The following is a 15,051-nucleotide window of genomic DNA, read 5'->3' on the forward strand; positions in this document are numbered from 1 at the left end:
TTCATGATGTATCGTCAACAAATAAGCAACAGTCAAGTCATTAAAAAAGATTTTTTTTATTATTATCTGGAGGGACAAGATTTCAAAATGGCTTGGATGAAAGAAACTGTTTTCAAACAGCAGATTAATGTGTGAATATGTAAAAAATAAAGCAGATTTGTTTGCTCTGCAGGACCTTTCAAGCAGAAATATGCACAACACAAAAGGCAAAAAAAAGTAAGACACTTCTTTTTTCAAATTCAAAATGAACTGTACTGTAATACATTACACTGAAACACTCACGGTTTCCCATTTCTTCATGAGAGTTGATGTTTTATACAAGAAAAGCAAACGTCTCGGATGGATTTCAGAGCAATTCAAAAGGCAAAAAAGCGAATAATACATTTCCGATGTGCACTTTTGCACTTTTCAAAGTATACAGTTAATCAGAACTTGTTTTGACAAACCGGACCTGCATGCATTATTCCTAAAGGGTCCAGAAAGACTGTAGAAACAGCTGTAGAAAGGGTGAGATATGTACATCGACTCTTTAGTGTCCCTCAGCTCTTCAGGCGACAGCGCATTCACCTTGAAAAAAGTTCTAGCTCTGCAATGAATGAGGCAATTCTTCAAATTCCAGGGTTTGTTTGTGGCAAAAACTGTATAATATATGCAGTTTTTATCCACAAACAATTCCCCACATGTTATAACATTTTTAAGCCAAGTCACAGACTTCCAAAGCGTACAATCAAATTGATCTTTGTAATTTACTTCGTTTTAGTGGCATTTAAGATAATGAACCTCCCTACAAAAATACTTCAGAATGCAGGAGAGTAATAACGTTCACACGTATACATTTCTTTATAATTAGTATCTTACAAAGGCGGTCCCAGATTGAAAATTACTCATTTTTCTGTCTTTAATAAAATATTCAATTTGTCAGTGATTAGAATTTTCTTTCTGATTCTACATAAATTAGTTACAAAATATTAGTGTAATTTTCTATGGTTATATCATAGGCAGAAATATAATGGAGCCATAATTTAGTCTCATTGATTAGGGCGATTCCACAGTTTTCAGTCCCAAAGCTCAATTGGAAGCACCGTGCTCACACCACTGGCAGGCATGGCTCCCCTGATATACAGGCACATCCAGTAAACTTCACAACAGCCCATGTTATTGCCAAAAATGTATTAAAAATTAAATAACTATTGAAATAATGACAGAATAACTTACAAAAAAAAAAAAGGAACATATTAAATACTTGCTGAAGGACTCGTGGTCCCATTTCCCATAACAATGCCTTAATGTGATACAGAAACCAAAGGAAAAAAGGAAAGAAGATTGCACTTTTTGGGTAAACCACAGTGCCGCTTGAAAGAATCGGAAATAAATAAAAAAGGAAATTATAATTTAAAAGCAATAATACAGCATTTAAGAGTATGAGCACTGATTTTTAGCTTATAAATAACAAGCTTTTAACTTTAGCGTCCAACTGTTGAATCATTCAACCAAAATAATGCCTATGCATACATAACCATTTTTCACAGATAAAGTGCTGATCGAGGAGCTTTCACGGGTGATATTGTTAGAAAATATTTTTGTACCATAGAAGGGATAGATTGTGAGGGCGCCGCCTCGGCGGCGGTCACAAACAGGACTATCTCGCAATCGGACTCAGGTGTCATAAGAAAGGCCATCACAGCAATGGTCACCGTACATTGCCTTCAAAAAGCTAGAAAGCTAGAAAAATAATCCCTGAGGTGCACATTCAGCTGTGTTGAGATTCCCAACCTGGCCACAGTCGAGCTTCATTCCTGTTCAGCATATGGTCGGTGGTCTTGGTTTGGTTACTAGAGCTGTCTTAGGAACCGAGAGCCATCATTGGTTTCTATGGTCAAACATGATCTTCCAATTCAGAACTTTTAACACTAGCTGCCATCTCACACAGCGATGATCCCAAACGGCTTTGCTAACATTTTGAAGGCAAGTCTGGAATCAGAACATTTATTAGGCAAGAGGGAAATCACAGCGTCCTCCAACGTGTTGACATCATATGTGAATGTCAGCCCACTTCTGACACCACTTTTTTTTTTTTTTTTTTTTTCAAACTTTCACAGACTCCATCACAGACAGTTTCATGGCTTCCTCCATCAGCTGATTGTCCGTAAATGTGGCGGGGGGTTCTGGGACAGATTCTGAAAGGCCGATCAGTGACTCCAGAAGGCAGGTCCCGGGATCTGTCGCTGCGGGGAACGTGGGGTAGCTAGGCGTCTGAAATTGAAAGAAGTTGTCCATGTGCTCATACTCCTTCAGAGAGTTGTAGAGCGAGCTCGGCCCCAAGCAAGGGAAGCCGTCAAAGAACTCCAGGTCTGACTCAGACGAGAGGCTCAGGTCCATGCTGTAGCTCGCAGAGCGGTCGATGGTGGGAGAGGGGGTGTGTGGCACACTGCTGCTGCTGTGGAAAAGGGCGTTTCCCTGGTTGGCGTTCTCATCCAAGAGTTCTGAAATAGCCGTCGCTCGATTGTCTGTGTGATCGCTCGCGGAGTCCAAAAGTTCTGCGTCTATGTTGTCGTTCTCGTCAGCGAAGTCCACCATGCTGAAGCTGCTGAACGCCTCTGTGGAAGGCTGCTGCGGCTGATCTGGACAACTAGTGTTCTTGTGACTGTTCTTTTCCTCGCCCTCGCCGCTGCTCCTCGAGCTGTTCTCCGTGTCGCTGAAGCACAGGATGCGACTCAAGCCCTTCTCGTCCACGTCCAGGGAGCTCTGCTGCGGACACGGCCCCTCGCCCGCGTCCGAGTCCTCACTCTGACCCGAAGAGTCCGTAAAGTCCGTCATGTCGCTGCTGCAGCTGTTCTCTCCGGCCGCCGCCAGCTCCGAGCTGAAGGGAAAGGAGGGCACCGCTGGAAGGGGGGCGACGCCCGTCGTGTTCTCCTCGTCCTCCTCCGTGCCGGACTGCTCCTCCAGCCTGTTCTCCAGCTCCAACTTCATGATCGTGTGGATGTAGTGAGTTTGTACCCGGGTGGAGTTGAACTCTATGCGACCCTCCGTGTTCCCGCAGCCATCTTTAGTGCAGCCGCACGGAAACGACGAGTGATCCATCTAAAGAAAGAAAACATTTTTAATATGTGAAACACTTCCATTCGTGTGTTAGATAGACGTTTGATTATAGAAGATGTTTTTCTTTATTGATTCTTTGGCTCCTACCTGACATTTGATGCCAGCCAGGCTGCAGCTGCATGTTTCTGGCTCGCAGAACCCCTGGCAGTCACATCCACAATTCTCCCTGGAGATCCTCAACTCATGCAGCTGCCTCTTCTCCTCCTTATCGATTTTCTTCACGCCGGCTGCTTTGAGCAGAGCATAGCGCTGCTTAGAGGGATAAGGCTGCAGGAAGGAGCCCTCATCCAGGTTGGCCGCGCTGACATCGATCTCCTGCTCTGGAATGTCGTCCACCGTCAGCCGATCGGCCTCCTCGTTCTCCTGCGTTCCGTTCTTCGTCAACTGAAGGAAAGATGGCGGAAAACTTTATTCGGTGCTCTGCATTAAGAGTCTTGAATCGCCAAATGGGTGCATTTCTCACCTTCATCTTGAGAGCTTCCAACTTCTCTTCCCTGAGCCTGTTGAGAAGCTTTTCCCTGCGCAGAAGCCGTTGCTCCACAGCGAACTCTGCAAGCGTGTAGGTGCGGAGGGTGCTGTGGCGCGGCGTCATGCCCAGAGTGCATCCGCCCCGACTGGGAACACTAGTGAAGCCTTGGCACCGCGGGAAGAAGAACACCGTCACTTGGTCGAAAGTCACATTGCCTCGTCGAGCCCTCTTGGTCTTCTTAAGGATGGACGTTGCTGCGGACACACAAAGGAGGATGTCACATTCAAATGTGCCACTAGATGGCATAATATCCCAACAGTAGAAACAAGAAGCTGGTGACTTAAAAAGTACTTTTTTAATTTGGCCTTCTCATGTACTCCTTCAACAGAAAGTGCCAACATCCTGTCAAATGAAACCTAAACTACTGGGAGTGTGTTCCTAGTTTTTGTCTCGAGCAACAACTCAGGAATTTCCCTTTGGTGACTAGAGCTGTGGATGAATCAGAACTTTAGAAGATCCCTTAAAGAAAAAAAAAAAAAGAGAGAGTAAATATTATGATGGGTGAAAAAAGGTTTATGCATAAGCGGCCAATCCCCATAATTGACCCAAAGTCAAAGGTCTTCTCTCTGTTAAATGATTTAGGACCTACACCAGCGAGCTTCCTCCCCATACCCAGACAAATACCATAAAACACATATGGGAGTCAAAGTAGAACCATATGTGGGGAAAAAAAAAGAAAAAGCCTGATAATTATTCAAGCAAAAGTATAAAATCCATTCCTTCCTGACAACGTTTTTCCATTGCTCATTCGATTCAACTGCCAGAGGTATTCTTGATGTCCGTATGCAACATAAAAGGTTGGTAATAATGCATGCATATGGTGGCCATTACAGTTATTATGTCGAGAAACTCCACGTAACCTTTTCTTCCCCTCGGCCGAGTAACTTTCCTGTGACACACTAAGAACAAATGGCCTTGAAAGTCTCCGAACACAAAAATTGATGTGCTCATAAGAGGGAAAAGTAACCCTTTACCTCAATAAAAGTGAGCGGCGCACAATAGCTTCACTGTGTCATCTAATCTTCTGCCAAGACTAACACAGATGAAACAAACTGCCAGGTTCAGCTGCACATCCATCAAATCCAGTCAGGCTTATGACAGCCACAGGAGACGAATGACACCCTCCTCTGCTGCTTCTGAACAGACCGCTCTGCAGGCGCCCCCCCCTCGCTCAAATACTTCACAATGGAAAACCACTCTCTGTCCAAGACAAACACCGGATCACAATAGTGCACTCAATCAAAGTGTGCTCCTTTTCCTCGACTAAACCTGGTTTTACCCCCTTCGCCCGACCTCTTTCAGCACCTGTGCTGGGTGCACGCCCGAGCTCCAAACAAGGCGCTGTGTGTTCCCCGCTCTGGCATCCTGCCACGCTTCCCTTCCTGGCGTCCTGCCCCCGTTACCGCCGTGGAGGCTGTTTGCCCGTCCTCCCGCACAAAACAATCCCTTTTCCGAGCAAACCCGGCTCTCAGGCAGACAAAAATCGGCCCACCTACGTGTTGACCCGCGAGTGAGGATCCAGGAGAAGGGTGGAGACAGAAACTACAGGACTTTAACGTGATTAGACATTCTGCAGCTCCGGGGCATAAAATCAAAGCGTGCATTCATTGAAGAAGTCTGAAAACTTGTCTTGTTTCATGGGCTTCCAGCAGCAGAAATTCCTTCACCTCAAGAATGCACACAACTAGAGCTGCAACGATTAGTCGACTAATCGACATCTAATCCACTATTAAAATAGTGTACGACTAATTTAATAGTCGATTAGTGGTTACTTTATATTATAGGGTGTCAGCGTGTAGTAAAGTTGAAAATTTTATTGGCATTCTGCTAGGTTTGGGAAACTATTTTGGTATTTATTACGGATTTTTAGGCTATTTTAGAGTTTAGCTAATATTTAAGCTACATGCTAGCTGTTTTGGCTAATTTAGGATTTTTTATGCTAATTTGGAGTTTAGCTAATGTTTCAGCTGCACGCTAGCTATTTTGGCTAACTTGTGCTTTTTTACCATTTTTTTAGGCTAATTTGGCATTTTAGCTTATATTTTAGCTGGCAATCAACTTCAGCGCTTTTAGCGGCCAAATTCAGCTTACAGCATTCACACTAGCATTATCACAGGTAATGCTATATATCTAGTTTTTAGTTAGTTTAAAGCTAATTATGGTTAAGATGTGTGTTTTACAAAATAATCGGTGACTAGTCGATTCTTAAAATAATCGTTTGTGGCCACCCTACTACACACAACAGAAAATAAAACAAACTTACTGTTGAAGTTTGTTGCTGGAGAGCTGGGGTTACTGGGTGTTGAATCCAGGGTGTCCGAGTAGCAGCTCTCCCCCTCCGAGTCCCACGCCGAGCAGGCAGAGGAGAGGGAAGAGGGCGAGGAGTAGCACGGGTCATCATCCACCTCCTCAAACTTCCTCTTGAGAAGCCCACTCATGGCGCTAGTGTGAGCAGTCTGTCGGGGAGACACAGAAAGGAGGTTATTCCCATATTCTCCACAAAAAATAAAAACATCTGCTAAAAAGTTGACGTTTCTGAACACACAAAAGGCGTTGTGCCATCCCGTTTGGTGCAGCGAGTCCTGTGCTCTGCCATGTGAGACACTGCAAGCATCCAAGTCTCATGCTGCACTCAGCTGAGAGTGGGAGTCAGCCATGGCACAGGAAGCAATCAATCAGTCCCATTTGCCTAAGTCAACAATTACTGGACCCTTCACCCTTTTACAAATCCCATCAGCCCTGCAAATGCATTGATTATAGTAAGGACCAAACAAAGGTGGTCAAACCATCTCACTGCAGATATTTCAATCACTTTCAGAATGGTATAGCAATCAAATAAGCCGGCGAGAGCCAGAGGGGGGTGGAGGGGGTATTCGCCATTCATCTTGCTTATGTGTCCACATTAAATACATATATTGGAATATGCAGACAGCCAATGCAAGGCTTGCATTTCTTCATGGCTCTCATGAGGGGTGCTGCTGCTGCAGAGAGCAAAACAATCAATCCTTTGAGACAGATGGGCAAAGAAGGGAAAAAACTGTAATGGGTTCACGCTTCTGAGAATGCTACGTCGCTTCTACGCCCGTTTTAAGAAGCTGCTTCTGTGCAGCAGCATCTCAAAGAAGAAAATCCACAATGTGAAAAATTAACACGCTTGAAGGAAGTAAAGAAAAAAAGCACTGGAGTGTTTTATGGGGAAGTCTCAAAGCTGCTGGCAAATTCTGGGAAGTACAAGGCGATGATAGCCGGGGCAGGTACAGTTTGAGGGGTCAACTCCGGGCAGCTCATACAAGTTCGGACTGGGAGATGCAGGAAGGAAGGAAAGGAAGAGGAAAGACAGGGCTGGGCTCTGGTCCAGACACTCCCATCGATGATGCGGGGAGGGGAAAGGAGGCTTTTACTTTGGCCGTAAACAGATCATTTCACCAACAAACTGTTTACCGTCTGTGGAATTGCAGTCAAATCACTTACAGCTGCTGCAGCTTTACCCTGTTATGCATGCACCTCAGTTTATGATAATATCCAGACACGCTTCGTTGGGTTTTTTATTTCTGAAAACACCTGTAATTATTTGGATTTTGCCATAATTGCATCTAATCTCCAGGCAGAACATGACACTGACGACTCATTAATATGCTAAAGACGAGTCATGATAAGAATGCTCCTCGTGACTTTACTGGATCCTGAACCCCCAGTGTGACCTCAATACATCGCTTGTCCTGATTTTCTGCAAGACTCAGCATTCTTGGAGCAGAAAGAAACAAATAAAAAATCAAAGCAGGTAAGCAAAGGGTAATTTTAGTATGCAAGACGAAACAAATGAGCAAAAAATTGTGCTAATTTATAAAAAAAGTTAGGGACAGCAGCTTGCACAGACAGAGCCACCAGTTCTGCAGCCGTATTAAAAGGTTATTGTGATTGCTTCAGTCAGATATGTTTATCCCTGCGCGGTCGTGATGAATGAATCACCTTGCAATAGGTCACGTCTGCAACAAACATAAAAGGATTTAGCCCTCTCTGCGAAGAGGAGCCTGACAAATTCCCATCCGTGAAAGTACTCGAGTACTTTGGAGTAATCTCCGGCTGCTTTTTTGCAGCTCCTTGATTAGGGGATTTGTCTTGAAACAATCCGCAAACACCTGGACGCCGCATCTGTTGCCTATGTGTTCACTTAGCGCACAACGTGAGCGTGCAGCGTCACACTGCACACACTGTACTTTTCTGTCACAGCTCTGGGTGGTAGAAGCACACAAGGGTTCACCTTACTTTTTTTTTTCTTCATCATTCCCACCCCCAATTCACAAGGAAAAGAGGAAAACAAAGCTGTGAGGCATCCTCAAGGGAGTACATAGAGCCAGCTAAGCAAAGTCTTTTTAATTAAAAGCTGCAGTGAGGCAGAAGGGGGAGGAGAAGGAGAATAGGGGGGGGCACAGTGGTGTCAGAACTGGGTCATTGTCTCCTGGCTGCAGTCTACCTGACACATTGATTTGTTAATCCTGTTCAACGGGCAGAAACAATGGCGAGAGGTTAATCCTGGCAAGGCGAAGGCTTGTAGTCAATCTGGAGCTTCTCTAGCGTACATGGACGAAGTGAGAGGGGGCAAAAAAAGACTGTCATGCAACGACTCCCCTCCAAAAAGGGTGAGAGAAAAAAAAAAATAGATGAAAGGAGAGGTGGCTGGCTCTCCGAGAGGGCAGCGCCCCGTGAAAGTCGCCTTCAATCCAGGAGGGGATGTGATCGGACAGCCGAGCCGGAGGAGGAGCGCAGGATGTTTTCAGCGCACGCTAAATTATGCATCACTGTCATTCCATCAACCGCACACATGGCAGACAGATAAAGGACGCCTCCGCCGCCGCCGAGGTGCTCCCCAGCCAGTTGCCACAGAGTCGGAAAGATAAATCTCCGGCGAGGAGATTTGTCACCAGAAGTACGACACAGCTCAAGTCAAATGCATAACTGTGTCAGTCGAATACGATTATCCTGATACAGACTTCAGAATCCTCACTCCATCTTATCTTCGGGCCTTTACAGTTTGTATTAAGGGTGCGTGAATTATTCAAGCAGCAGGAAAAGGGCTGCATTTGCATCCACAAGGAAAGATGCAATATTAAATCTATAACTCTTCAAGGTAAAGACCTAACTCCATTCTAGCAAACTTTTTAAAGAGAAACGAGCTTTTTGAGGGTAGGGCTGCCACGATTAGTCGATTAGTCGTCTCTTTATTATTATTTTATCTCAAAACTATAATGCATGAACACCTGAGGAGGAACCGAGTATGATAACGATGAAGAGGGATGGTCAGGTAGGTAAGCTAAGATTTTGCTGTAATTCCCCCGAAACAGTTACCCTTCTTTTTTGGTATTGTCTTCGAGTTAAAGTTTTCTGACAGAAAATTTGTGATTTTATTCATGACAAAATCAAAGCTTGTTTTGTTTTTATTCTGGAAGAATGTCTTGTTGGGTTCTTAATAAATCTCTAGCTCATTTTGGCCGAATATGATATTTACAAATGTAAATTCTGTAGAAGAAAACTATGTTTCATTGTATTTTTTTCTGATTTCAATAAGTATATTAATGGTATCCGAAACTCTGAGAAAAAAAAAGCAATCAAAATCCATGAAAGATTCAATATTTTGACATGAAAACTAATCCCCTGGCTTATTTCCATTTTTTCTTTTTCCTTGTATTGAAATGTTCCCTTTATTGTGTAAGTTATTGTGAATCTCTGTAAATTAAAACAACAAAGTTTGATAAAAAATATAAGCTAAGCCAACATTAGCTTAAAAAAGAAAAAAAGTTAAAAATGATGATCAAAACAGCCAAAAAAAACAAACAAAAAAAGCCTTAATTAGCCAAAATAGCTAGCATGTAAATATTAGCCTAACTTCAAAACAGCCTAAAAAAACTTTTTAAAAAATCCAAAATTAGCCAAAGCAGCTAGCATGTAGCTAACATATTAGCTAAACTCTAAAATAGCCTAAAAATCTTATAAATACTCCAAAAAAGCTAGTATAATGCCATAATAAATTTCAACTTTACTTCATTCCGACCTTATATAATATAAAGTAACGACTAATCGACTATTAAATCAGTCGTTCACTATTTTAATATTTAATTAGTCGCCAATTAGTCGATTAATTGTGGCAGCGCTACATGCAACCTCTACCCCATCGGAGCGACATTCCTCTGCTAAAGTGAACATCTGCTCTCGAAAGACTTTTTGCAAGACATGTAAAAATGCAATAGAAAAAAAAAAATAAACAAAAAAAAAATAATTGGAGATTAGTTGACTATTAAAATAATCATTTGTGGCAGTCCGACTTGAAGGGTTTAGGAAGAAGCAACATTTTCATTTCTCGGATAATAAATAACCACTCCAGGAAAAAAGGTTGCAAATTTACTAGAAGTCCCTTTAAACTGCCCTGCTGCTCAACAGTTGACTTTGCCCCCATCGCAGTTGATAACACCCTGGGTGGGAGCAACACCCGCACCAATCTTAGCCCACTGAGAGCATTTACATGGCACACTGACAACCCAGTACAGTGTCTGAATGACTGACTGAGCGCTCATAAAATGTGATAATGATGAGCCTGGGAGTCCTTCTGTGGGCGCGCACGGAGTCGTGTCTGGGCAGGATCATTCCCCTGCAGGCCTGGAGGTATCACACCTCTCACTTCCAGCTCAGAATTAACTGATCAGAGTCGGCGAGGTGACAGTGGGCTGTGCTCCCGCTCCTCCGCAGCTGGGGGAACTCTGGCTCATTACTTAAACCCAGCTGTCAGTAAGAAGCGCTCCACCTGCAGGAACAAAGCAGGGAAGGCTCCTGCCTCCGCCTCCTCCTCCTCCTCTTCGTCGTCTTCTATGAGCCTGTTGTTCTCACTCAATCCCAGAGCTCGACGTGACTGTGCCACAGAAACATTCTGTTCCTCCTCCCCGACCCGTATGCACACAGCTTCCAAAAAGAAGAGGTAGTGGGGAAAAGGAGGACGGATTGTACAAAACAAATAAATAATGTCATGTCTCCAGGCCACAGGAATTCCTTTCTGGCAGGAGCAGCTCTGGCTGCAACAGTGGGAGAAGAACACAAGCTCTATCTAACCCAGATGTGCTTTCTACCACTAACCACTGGAAAGTCTCCCTGAAAGCACTTGAGCAACTTTTCCCTCCAGCCACACCTGACAGGGTATTACTGGCTCGCACGTGGATCTCGCATGCCCTCGGCTGAACGGCTTTATTATGCATGGTAAACACCACGGTCCAGTTTGTAGGCAACTCCAGGTTAAAAGGAAAGATTTGGATAAGGAGCTGCAGAGAGAAGGGAGCCGTGGGGGGTTCAGGGGTCACAGCCTGGGACACTTGCTGCATGGAATGCTGGGAGAGGACAAAGCCAGATGGGAGCTCTCTGCTGCTGCTGCTGAGACTGTCACCCTATTTTCTCCTCCCATTCCTGCTCCTCCTCCTCCTCCTCTTCTGTCATGTCTCCAGGCACAAAAGCGTGGGGCCATCCTGCATGACCAAAAACCAAGCCTTCCCCTGAACCCAGCTTTCTCTCAGGTTGTGACAGATGCACAGCAGATCACAGGAAGTGGCCCTCCAGATGATCTGCTGCAGGCGCCACAGCCTCACATGATGGACACGATGAGATGTGCTCAGATACCACACAGAGCCTTTGTTTCCTTACTGTCGCAGCTTTAATGTCAAACCCTGTCAGTTATTGTGTTTTTACAGCAAAATAAAAATGGTGGAAAAATGCATAACACATTACATGCACAGCACCAAGTGCAACATGCCCTCTCAGTAAACAAAGGATCATTCAGCTCCCTGTAGTGCAGAAAACATTCAGAAAATGATCCGGGTGAGGTCGCGCTAGAGACGATTTAACAAGCTCAGCTAAGTGAGAGCTTCAGACTACAGTGTCATACCTGAGAAACGCGGATTTACGCGCCAAAAAATGAAGAAAACCCCAAAAAATAATCAGATTTGATCAAAATTAAATCAACTTTTATGATAAATGTCAACAAGGGCTGATTAGGAGAGGAAAATACCCTCAGGGTAGAAATGGGGATCAAACAATAAAGGAGATTCTGCACCTGGCGCGCAGCCACCTGCGCGAAAATATCCAACCAAAGAAAACACTGAATCCCAGATGTGATCGCGACAGGCCGGTGTCAGCGCGCGCGTCCGCCGCTGACCCGATCATTCCCTCTGATTACGGTTCATTCTAATGACAGCCGCGCCGTCAGCTGTGCGCTCAGATGTAGAGCCTTCAGGAGGCGCACAACTCCACACGCAGACTGAATACACAAAGCCGACCTCTCCAAAACAGTTCACACTAATGAAGCACAACCTCAAAACACACACTTGATAATAAATACACACATTTAAAAAATATATTCACCACATTATAAGTTTTTAAAGAAAATGCACAAAAGAATCTGGATTTAATAAAGCGCATCTCCTCACTCAACCGTTCCACATCAATTTAAAGTCACATATGTTTTATTGACAAATTGCTTCAATTTAAACAAATATTGCAAATAAATTGATTATTTCAGTGAGACGTCAAAGTTCACAAATACGGTGTACAATAAGCGGACATACTCACCACTTCAAGTATCCGATCACCATCGGGAAAGAAGTGGATAAAAACGGGATAATGATAATCCAAATGGCACGGATGAATCGTGCGCTTATCTCTCCCCCGCGCCGTAGGAACGCGGATCTCAGTGCGGGGTTTTCTGCTTTTTTTTTTGTCTTCTCGTCTGCGTGACGGCCGTGCGGGGCTCCGCACCAGCTGAAGCGCTTCCCTTGTCTGGAACAGACTGACGAGAAGCGCAGCCTTTTTCGTCAGTGGAAAACTCCCTCCCGGCGTCTGGTCTGACGCAGGCGCTGACACACTGAGAGGGCTGCCCACGCCGCTTCCTGCCCGTCCTCCCGTGGACTGACTGCACCCGCACTACCTGCCTGAGAAAAGTGCACGCTCATTTCCTCCTTTTTACGCACCACGATCGGAGCTTTTGCTTTGAAATTATTGTATAGTCTTTAACTCGCTTGTAATTAAAGACTTGTCATGGTTTGTTTTGTTTTTTTCCCAGCTACAAACAGTGTTTGAGACAGGGGGAGGAGCCTTTTGATTGATCTCAAACTGAAAGCACTGCTGGATACTTAAGACATTTCTCATAAACTGAATTCCAAAGTATGTTTACATAAAAAAAATACTCGCGTTTAACGTCACAAATTCGTCAGCCTTAACCCTTTAACACCAGAGATGTCGCCAGCATCAGCAAAATAGCTCTGACAAATATGCCAAGACATGTATCCTCTGTCAGAATTTGTATCCCCTATTGTGGCACCATTCTGACATTTTGTGACACTCATGGGCTAAGTCCGAATTCTTCGTCCCTCCATTTGAAGGGGAAGTTTAAGTGGAAGGGTGTCCAGGAAATTTATTTTTGAAATCGACCCTCCAAACGGAGGGATACAAAGTCCCTAAATGTAAGTAATGACTTTTTGTTACACCGTGACCTTTTTAAAGTTATAAAACCGCTGTTACGTATATTCAAGTGCAGGAAGCTCTGTGGTAAAGCTAGCGGACCGGCGATTATTGATGACGCCATAGAACAAAAGTAATATCCAAAATATTAGACACTATTTTTCATAACCCTCCGTTTGGAGGGCTAAATGAAGGGGAAGGGATAAGGGGTAGGAGAAGGGAAAAATTGGGATTGGGTCCAAGTGTCTCCGGAATCTTTTTGTTTAATCCTAACTTCCAAGCAGAGGGATACGAAGTCCTCCATTGCGAAGGTAAACCGCGGCACAGGAGAAGCGCTTTTCTTCATGTGGGTGAAGCACAGAAGTTTACATTTAAATGTAAGTAATGACTTTTAGTTGTAGCATGACCTTTTTAAAGTTATAAAACCACTGTTGTTATATATATTCAAGCACTGGAAGCTCCGTACTAAGCTAGCAGACCGGCGATTATTGGTGACGTCATCAAACAAAAATGACGTCCGACAATATTTTTTCATAACTCTCCGTTTGGAGGGCTAAATATAGGGGTAGGGAGAAGGGAAGAATTCAGATTGTCCTAATTCCCACCATAATCCCTAACTACTGAAAAACTATAGTGCAGGACTTTCTAGTGCTCTGGAATTTAAAAGCAATTCCGACACCATGCTCACTACTTTTATTTTGTTTTTCTTAACAGTAAACATGACGTCACCGATTTCACAAAGTGAAAATTGAATCAATACGAACATTTCACGACGTCTATTTGTGACTCCACTGTGTTCTGATGATGAAAATCTGTATGGTTTATTAAATACATTTCGCAAAAATTGTTCAACCGCAATGCATTGTGGTCAATATTTGTTAATGTAGTGAGCGTTGATGGACGCTAGTTTTTTGCAAAGACTTTTGGGAAAATTCTTGTTCACTGGATTTTGAAATGAGTAGATTTGGACAGCATTAGAAAATGGCGAACGTACTATATAGTGAGGAGGGGGGATTTTGGACATAGTCTACAATTCGAAAACCCAGTGCACTAGAAAGTTCTCTAGTGAATATAGTCCACAATGCATTGTGGTCTAACAATTTTTTGCGGGAAAAAAATGTGTTTAAATATATATATTTTTAACAAATTGTCCACATTTTCATCTTCAGAACACAGTAGAGTCACAAATAGACATCGTGAAATGTTCATATTGATTAGATTATCACTTCATGAAAATTGCTATTTAGTTTTTTAGTAGTTAGGGATTAAAGTGAGAATTCAGACAGAGTCACAGGGTTTATTGTAAAAGCAATAAGAAAGTGGATGTTTATGATATAGTATATTCTGATGGTTTTGAGGGTTTATTGTCATATTTGCATTTTTCCCGCGACATATTCTATGTAATCAACAACAGCTTTTCGTTTGAAACTAATTTAAAACATATTTTTGCAAATTTAGAATTTATTACAGATTTTTATATAAGACTTGGTTGGAGTCCACATTACTAATGTAAAGTGTTAATAATGGCATAAAGCTGCTTTACTCTGCAACAGAATCATCTGATATACGTCAAATGCGTAACCACTTATTGAGTTTAAAGTTTGCATACCAGTATTAACAAAAAGCTACTTTTCTACGTTTCAGAATCTACTGGAATTCTGTTCATTTTTTAAGCCATTAACAAGTGACAGTAGCTGAAAGAATGTCATTATTGAGTTAAAACGTCTCTGTAAAACGGTTGAAAATTAGCTTAAAACTTGATTTTTTATTGTAAAAGGAAAATTGAAACCAAACCAAATACTAAATATATGTTTTTTTTTATTTAAATTAATAATTTTTAAGGTTAAATCCTAAATTCCCCCATATGGTGACATTTTGTTTTAAACTCAAATTATTAAAACAACTGTAAACAATCTAAGTATCAAACTGCC

General features: G+C 43.0%; 1 protein-coding gene across 1 annotated transcript; it reads right to left on the reverse strand.

The window, feature by feature from the left end:
- Window positions 1–37: 37 nt before the first annotated feature.
- csrnp1b (cysteine-serine-rich nuclear protein 1b) lies at window positions 38–12,611 on the reverse strand. Its single transcript, XM_024280294.2, has 5 exons — window positions 12,233–12,611; window positions 5,892–6,084; window positions 3,563–3,822; window positions 3,187–3,483; window positions 38–3,081 (listed from the first exon to the last, which is right to left on the reverse strand). Exons 2-5 carry the CDS (start codon window positions 6,064–6,066, stop codon window positions 2,086–2,088), a joined length of 1,728 nt encoding a protein of 575 aa, XP_024136062.1. The 5' UTR covers window positions 6,067–6,084; window positions 12,233–12,611; the 3' UTR covers window positions 38–2,085.
- Window positions 12,612–15,051: the final 2,440 nt, after the last annotated feature.

This window comes from Oryzias melastigma, linkage group LG20 (assembly GCF_002922805.2).
Source record: "Oryzias melastigma strain HK-1 linkage group LG20, ASM292280v2, whole genome shotgun sequence".
NCBI lineage: Eukaryota > Metazoa > Chordata > Actinopteri > Beloniformes > Adrianichthyidae > Oryzias > Oryzias melastigma.